At 35.3% G+C, this 8,469-nt stretch overlaps 1 protein-coding gene across 1 annotated transcript; it reads right to left on the minus strand.

Moving 5' to 3' along the window:
- Positions 1–1,419: 1,419 nt before the first annotated feature.
- LOC119983012 (probable protein S-acyltransferase 14) lies at positions 1,420–6,238 on the minus strand. The gene is made up of 7 exons (XM_038826652.1): positions 5,656–6,238; positions 5,004–5,223; positions 4,827–4,918; positions 3,034–3,157; positions 2,869–2,954; positions 2,293–2,358; positions 1,420–1,958 (listed from the first exon to the last, which is right to left on the minus strand). The coding sequence occupies exons 1-7, from the start codon at positions 5,863–5,865 to the stop codon at positions 1,839–1,841; spliced, it is 918 nt and encodes a 305-aa protein (XP_038682580.1). The 5' UTR covers positions 5,866–6,238; the 3' UTR covers positions 1,420–1,838.
- Positions 6,239–8,469: the final 2,231 nt, after the last annotated feature.

Genomic DNA, 8,469 nt, shown 5'->3' on the forward strand with positions numbered 1-8,469 from the left:
TAGGGGGTCTTCTGGGGGTCTCAAGCATCATCCTTAATAATATTCTCTTTCTATTCAAAGGATGGGAAATGCAAACCACTCTCGTTTTTAAGACACTAAAACAACTGCAATTAAACTACAAAGCAAGGAAAATCTATGGCGGGGGGTAAAAAGTGAGATCAAAATGCACTTTGAGCAGAATATCATGACTACAAGATGTTAGAGAGTCTCATGTGGAACACAAGAAAGAAAAGTGTAACACCCCTGCAGGGAAATAGTGGTTGTTTGTGAATTCTACTTCTCAATCTCTTATGCTCAGTTTCCTTCCTTATCAAATTTTCTGCACATTGATCTAAAATGCATTAGTATCAGTCATGTATGTTTTTTTGTTGTCTGACAGTCAGGAGTTCATCCTGCTGCACCTTCTGTTCCCTATGCGAAATTGGTGGTCCAATATCAATTGTGCCTGAAGTGGTGCCTGTCAAATGTGCATCATCATGCCTTTGTTCCAGATCTATTTGGTATTTTCCGTTCTTTGTTTCTTGGAGTAACAAAAGCAGTCTATTGGTTTCCTGATTTTTCTATAAATAGCAAGTTAACCAAAAGTCTGCAAACAGATCATATTTTAAGGCTAGTTTCGAATTATAGATTTAACTCTCTAATTGTTAAGATGGGGACTAGGAGAAGATGTGAGGAGGCAAGTATGATTATTTGTATAATAAATTAATTAAAAGGATCAGGCTTACAATGTTTAATTCAATCTAATTGTATTGCGAAAGAAAAAAAAAAATAAGTAAACATGTTTTAAGTAATTTCATATACGGATAATTTAATACTTTTAAATATTCTAAAAAAAATGTGTGTAAATAGCGCCTCCCAAGAATTAGAGCCCAACTGGCCTGTATTAAAAAAAAATTCAGTTTGGTAGTGTTCATAAAAAAATATTTATAAATCCAACTTAAAGCAACCATTGTATTCAAATGCCCAAAATAACAGCTTTTGTGATTAAGGCCCAAATTAACAGCTTTTGTGATTAAGGAACTTGCACATTAGACAATCACATTTTACGGGCACAGGAATTCGAACCCTGGTTATCGGGGTTATACACACCATCTTTATCACTCTAAGTATGAGCCTCTGACACATCATCTTTATCATTTCTTTATCACTCAAACTATGAACATGTAATTGGCTCATGCATAATAAATTATTCGAAAAGCCATGTCATCTGAAAAATAAACGGGACTTTTTGGACCGAAATCTAACATGCGATAACTTGTTTCATTTGATTCTTCGAGCAATAACATGCAATAACTTTTTGGACCGAAATCTAACATGCAATAACTTGTTTCATTCCACTTTAAAATAAGGTATGTTTGATTCGCGAAAATCAGCTGTAAATAAGAAGAAACTTAACAAAGATGAGACTGGAAACATATATGCATTCAATGCGCTTCAAATTTCAAAAGTAAAATTTCAACAACTATGCACAAAAAATGATATATTTCCAATTAAACGTACAACAAACCTACAGCTTTAGTGCACAACGCAGCCACCAACTAGGCAGAAAGCAGCATTTCAGTTCACAACGTAGGATTCATGAGCCAGTGTAATTAGTAATTACACAACAGAGAATATTACACCATCCCGCAACAACGATGATGTAAGCCTTGATCACTATGTTACAGTGCCTCCATCTCTCCCACCCATGTTTGTACAGTGATTCCCAGGGAAATGAATGGTTAGGAGCACAAATTAGCACGACAATGTTTATAGGTTAAGATGAATGAATCGATTCTTGGGGATCCATATCTTAATTACTCGAGAGTTTCCTCACGAGCTGCAACTGGTACTTGGAACTATTGTGAATCAAAGTCTGGCTTTGATGGATATTCAAGACCCTGAAGTGCAGGCATTCGTCGTATATCTTCTTCTGAGTAAGCTGGAATGAACCAGTATCGCTTGTCTATGCCAAACACCTGATACACATCCAAAATATTTTGTGTACAAGAGTAATGTCGATGGAACTCCAAGTTCAGGAATATATGGAAAAAGTAAAACTCAACCTACGACAGGCATGCAAACCCATAATCTAAATGACAACCTTTTAGCTACTCAGTCCATGTTATTGATGATCATTTAAATACCATTGGCATGATAGGTCGCTCATGAGAGTTGGCATGATAGTGAATTCAGAATAAATCATGGCATTAAATCATGTGACCAACGTTAACACAGTGCTATGCACGTGAGAAGCAGAAGCAGTCTTGGGCATAGGGAAAAAAAGGATTATACATTGCAAGATAGACTAACCTGTTCAAAATTCTTCTTCCGACCAAGGTCATATCGCCATTTTGGCGTGGTCTTCTTCTCATATGCCTGATCACATAAAAAAAAAAAAAGAGGAAAAAAAAAGTCAATAAAGGAGTTCTTATACCTTGCATTCCGAGCCCCCAGGCAGCTGCAAGGAAGGGCGTTGTAGACATAGTAAATTCATATCAGAAGAGAATTTGGTGATAGGGGGAGATGTAAATATGTCCTTTCTTCCGTCATTTCTATCTTTTGTTTTTCTTTTGCATAAGGGTTGGGATTTTTTGAAATTTGTTTGCAAACAAACCTCAACTAATGATTGAATGAGGGGTTTCAAGAAACTTATGCATTCACCGTTTCAGACATTACTTCCACAAAAGTTAAGGTAGTTATGAGCCAAACTAAGCCATTTTAAACAAAATAATGATTGAAAAAAAGGCCCCCCCAAAAAAAGAAAATTTCAGCAAATGGGCCAAATAACCAGTTATCAGATGTGCAAACTCTGTTTGGCCCGAACTCTCATTAAGTTATTACAATTTACACATGATTCAATATATAAACATATGTAGAAGACAGTACCTCAATAGTTGTGGTGTTAGCAGCCACCAAAGATACGTGCATGATCAGAAAGCCTAAAACACTCAATGCAAATGCCAGATTCAAAACTGTACAAAACCAAAGAAGTCAGGAAAAAGTTGCTTAACCAATTAGCTTGGTCAAATAAAAAGACTCAGTATAAGTTACCGAAGGCAAGAAATGTAGTTGCAAGGGTGCCAGGAGTTCCAGGAATTTCTCCATCACTAAAAAATGCAATGAAATGAGGTAGCAGTGCCAACGTCACGAGACTTGTCTCAAGAAAAGTGTAAAACTGCATTGAGTTTTAAGATTGCGATCATTGAATCATCAACAGAATAGAAAAGTAACTTTACCAGTGACGACAAGTAAACCGTAACTCCTTAATATGGGAACAAAATTTTCTACAATACGATCCAATCAATTTTCCTAACGTTAATATACATAAACCTTAGAAGTACCACAGCAATTTAAATGATGCCTAAGAAATAAGGCTACTTCTTCACCTACTAATGTCCCCCTCCGCACATTAAAAGGAAAGAAGGGACAAGAAGGAGAACAGACTTACAGAAAATTATGGAAACAAAACATTAACCTTAGGAAAATGTACTTTCCTATAACCATGCCCCCAAACAAAATAGATCTTCGTTCTAATCAATAAGCATGGCACACCACACCACATTAAAAACACTACTGACTAGAAAACTCTGGCAATTAATCTTAACAACAAGTGATATGGTCTGAGCCTGTAGAGATAGTAAAGATAAGCTGAAGTCCAAAAGCAGCCCAGAAGCAGCATGGTGCTTCTGGTACTTATTTTACTGCTCCACAAATAAAAACTGGCTTGAAATGAACGTTTGGGAAAAATTATTCTTCCCAGAAAATGCTGAAGTCAGCAAAATCATTTGGAGTTCATTATTTGAAAACTTTGTATCTAACTCCTTACATATGTTGAATAATGGTCTTCCTAGAAAGTCAGAAGACCTCTTTGGATTTTTTTTTTTAAAAAGGGAAACTCTAGAAGTAATATTAACAACTATTTCCCTGATGGGTCTGACGCACTGGATGGTCAATGACAGCCAAAACAGTTTAGTTTGTCCATCGGCAGATGTAGCATAACCAAGTCAACACACATGGACATGAATGATTCGTTTCAAACTTCCAAGATATTGGACAAAGTAATAGCTTAAGATTCAGCACCCTCTTAACATCTTTGGAAACGTCATACCACAGAGAAGGCAATACAGATGAACATCCTCTGCAATTTAAGATACAACTCCAAAACTTATAAGCTCCCAGCTTAAAAATTGCACTACTGCCTACTTCGAAGTTTTAACCCTAAGCTGAATGTATCAACTAAGCCTTTAAAGGTGACTATTATAAAGGTTAAAAAAAAGGTAAACAACTCATGTGCACAAGACTCCTGCAGTGGGCGGGTCAGGGAAAGACAGGATGTACACAGACTTTACCCCACATGATATGTGCAGAGGTTGTTTCCAAAAATTGAATATGTGACCTCTAGGTTGCACCACTGCGACTCTAGCACTAACCACATATTTGCTTGCATGAAAGGTAAAAGTAATTAACTTCAACATACTACGCTTCTGTCGGTGTCATTCTAGCTTCTTTCACAGTTGCCCACAATTTGATATGCATACCCAACAAGATTAAGTACATATAGCCTTTAGACAAAAGGTTGAAGCCAAACAATATTACACAAATATTTCTCTGGAGAATCAATGCAACATGTATCTTTGGCAAATTTTGGGATATAAATATATATTCATCATCATCAAAAATAGCATTTCCAGTCAATGTAGAAACCAGTAAACTCACAGTTTCAGTTATGTCTATTAAGAAGCATTAAGAAAAAACACGAGACAAGACAACAATGGCAACCCAAATCTTTTTAGGGAAGAAAATATATCAGAATGTAACGGGATGTATCAGCGAAGAAAACATACCAAAAATAGTAGAAAATACTTATAATTTAGTGCCCCAACACAATTCACAACCCATACACAATGGTGGTCCATCTTTAGCACACACCGCCCACCTGGAAAAGAAAAGTTATGTAACTTATCTTCACTGACGCTGAGTATGAAAATATGCTTGAATGCTTAGGAATAACTAAAACTCACAAACAGAGCAATGATGGCAACGAGGTGGCTTCGGCTGGTTGCATTTCCGACAATGGCGGACTCCTTGATTAGATAGGCCTGCCTGCAAAGAACTAAATTCTGGACCACTTAATGGGTCAGCCTCCCCTCTTTCCTCATCAACAGAAGGCCTCCAATTAGGAGGCACACCACCAGGATCAGTCAAAACCACCGAAAAATAGCTCCATAATAACATCATCAGCTGGAAAAAGTATAATAATTATTAGTATCGAGATGAGTTTCGTTTCATAAACCCGTTGTGCAATAAAAATTTAAACTGGCCACAATTTTCAATCTTACCCGATTATACAAGTAAGAAACCCAAAGAATATCAAATTTGCAACAGCTACTTAAGCATTATAAACCAAAATGAGCAGAATTTATGATCCAAGAAAATATTATTGCCCAACAAATTAACAAACCCAAAAGTAAATTAATTTGCAATGAGAAGTGTCTTCAGACACCATCGTTCAATATAGCATGCACAGTAAAGACCGAAAATCAATTAATTCAAGTGCAAAAAAAGAATTTCAGCTGGTCCATATTGTTTTGATCCTTGGGAGAGTAAAATTTATGGAAATTCAAAACGAGAAACATCACATCCCCTCACGGAAGAGGAATTTTTTGAGCTCACCAGCAAGTGAAAGAGGATCAAAACAGCAAGAGCAATGACGGAATTCAGGCCACCGTCGTACAACGCCGGGCCATAATTGGTCAAAACTACAGCGTAATAGGTGACACCCACCACCCCGAGCACCAAGAGTATCATGATCGAGCCCAGGCCCCTCAAGGCCGTGCAGAACTTGAATACATTCCAAGCCATAACAACTCCAGATCTGTGCATACTCCAAGAATAGCAAATCAAAAGGAGCAAGATCTATAATTTCAGAAGCAAAACTGCTTCTGCTTGCGTACGGTTTATCGAAGCAGATGCTGAATATTAAGGAATTAAATTCTTCAGAAATAAAAGAATAACAAAAAAGAAGGGAACTGAATTTGTGATATTGAGGAGTAGATTTGAGATTCTAGGGTTTATGGGATTTGGGATTCAAGGTGGGGTCTGTATGGAATCCATGTTCTTGGATTAGTTTATCCGATAGCTTACTGATCAGCGAAGGTAAGATTATTGAATAAATAAATAAGTAATGCGATTGGGTTTTTGCTTTGGATTGGTCAAAAATGGCAGAAATTCAATTCAATGTGATTGCGATTTTCGCAATCAATTAATAATTACTAACAAATTCAGCTTATTTTGATGGAAGGTTAAATAGAATATAGAGAAGACTTTGAAAAATGGCTTGTTAGAAAAAATTTGTGTTAGTCTAATAAGGAAAGTCAGGATCCTAATATGAAACACGGGATGTAAATAATGTTTATCTTGATTTATCGTGACTCATACAATTTTATTTCTCTTTTTTTTTTTTCATATTAGGATCCTGACTTTCCCTTTTAGACTGACACCAATTTTTTCTAACAAGCCATTTTTCAAAGTCTTTTCTATATTCTAGAGAACCTTCCATCAAAATAAGCTGTATTTGTTAGTAATTATCAATTGCTTGCGAAAATCGCAATCACATTGACTCTAATTCACCTCTAAAATTCATGATTTTTTTTTTTTAAAATGACATATTAGAGTTTAGGAGTTAGAAATTAATACTTAGGGTTTATAATTTAGTGTTTATGATTTAGAGTGTAAGATTAATTAGGGTTTAATTTTAATATTTAGGGTTTAGAGTTTAAAATTTAGAATTTTTTTTTCTTCAAAATACATTATATTATAACATTATGAACACCAAAATACTCAATCATATATTTTAATTTATGATTTAACATAATTTTGAAGGAGAATTGAAGTCAAAACGGTGGTGGTGTATTTTTTTATTGGGTTAGATTTTGATAGTGAATTTACTCGCACAACCCATGGGTGTGGCCATCAAGAATGGATAGGGAATAGGGAATTAAATTATGGATCTAGCGCAGAGGCCCAAACGGTGGCTGTGTATATTTTATTGGGTTACATTTTGAATGTGAATGTGAATGTGAATTGCAGGCCGAGTAACATATAAAGAAGTTAATGGGTTGGACTTGGATAATATATGTCATATGATTATTCGACACATTCTGATACTCTTCAGTCTTTGTTTTGTTTTTGTTTTGGTTTTGGCATGGAAGGTCTACAAACAATATATATATAGGGTTATCTTTGAATTCAAAAGACAGAATTGTGGGACGAAGATCATTGTTGCAGTTCTATTCTCAGAAAGACCGTAAACAAGCTTTAATGTACAGCAGCTTCCTCTTCCTCAGTTCCCTCTATAGAGCAGAACTGCTGCAAAGATTCAGAACAAACAAGTATTCCAGAGAAGTAAGGGAACAAACAACTTTTTCATGTATGGAGAAGGTGCCTAATTAGATTTGAAACTTTGTATGTTAATAAAATTGTAGATAAAATGCAGATATATATGGCTTTGTCTAATATAATTCATTCCCTGGATAAAGATAATCATTTGATTTAACTTTAAAAAAGGGGGAAAAAAAAAAGGGAAATTAAAGAATAATCAACAACAATGAAGTTCGACTATCCACTAGCTAGCTTGACATGCTTGATTCTTGTCTCTAAAAGGAAGCAGGATAACAGCAGACAATTCTAAGAAAGGTGCATACAAAAAAACAAATGCAGGTTGTGACCTTGTCATTAAAAAAAGGGAAAAACGAGGGTCGGTATACAAGATTGTACTTATTTGTAAAAAAATACAACCACTAAAACATCCTTTTAAAAATATCCAATGGGGACATGCTTTTACCAAAATGACCTCATATTTCATTTTCTCCCACGAAACCTCCCCCCTCACATTGTGATTTTCTCTCTCCATCACACTATGATTTTCTCTCTCCACGAATTGCAAAAAACCTACCTATTTTTGGACCTTAAAAATCTTCATTTTCAGAGATTTCACATCCATAACGACGCTTCTTTCTCAATCTCGAGTGATACTATATTGATTTTTGGAAAATGATAAGCATATTACATACCCAAAGTTTCGGTTAATGGATACTTTGGTGATATTATCTGAAATTTATGCATTGAAAACCTTTGTTCATTTTCAAATCATGTTTATATGTCTTGATTTTTGACAAATTTGGTTAATTTATGGTACATTTGCTAGTTAGGGTTCGTTGGAATATGTTAGGACTTTTGATACTTTAGTGGATTTTTTGTGTTGGTGATACTATAGTGATACATCTCTACACCTGTAAATGTTTTTCTAGAACGAGCAAGAGAGGTAACCAAGAAAAGAAAATCAAGAAAGGAAAAGTAATTAGGAAGAGGAAGTATGCATACTAGTTCAATTGTATCATTTTAGTAGATTTTTGGTGTTGGTGATACTATAGTGATACATCTCTGCAACTGTAAATGTTTTTCCAGAACGAGCAAGAGAGGTACAAA

Source organism: Tripterygium wilfordii, chromosome 17 (assembly GCF_013401445.1).
Source record: "Tripterygium wilfordii isolate XIE 37 chromosome 17, ASM1340144v1, whole genome shotgun sequence".
In the NCBI taxonomy this organism is placed as follows: Eukaryota; Viridiplantae; Streptophyta; class Magnoliopsida; order Celastrales; family Celastraceae; genus Tripterygium; species Tripterygium wilfordii.

Coding starts and splice junctions, on each gene's coding strand:
- LOC119983012 (XM_038826652.1), bottom strand. CDS start 5,865: ATGCACAGATCTGGAGTTGTTATGGCTTGGAATGTATTCAAGTTCTGC. Junction 5,224..5,655: donor TGATCCTCTTTCACTTGCTG/GTGAGCTCAAAA, acceptor TACTTTTTCCAG/CTGATGATGTTATTATGGAG. Junction 4,919..5,003: donor TTGCCATCATTGCTCTGTTT/GTGAGTTTTAGT, acceptor TTTCTTTTCCAG/GTGGGCGGTGTGTGCTAAAG.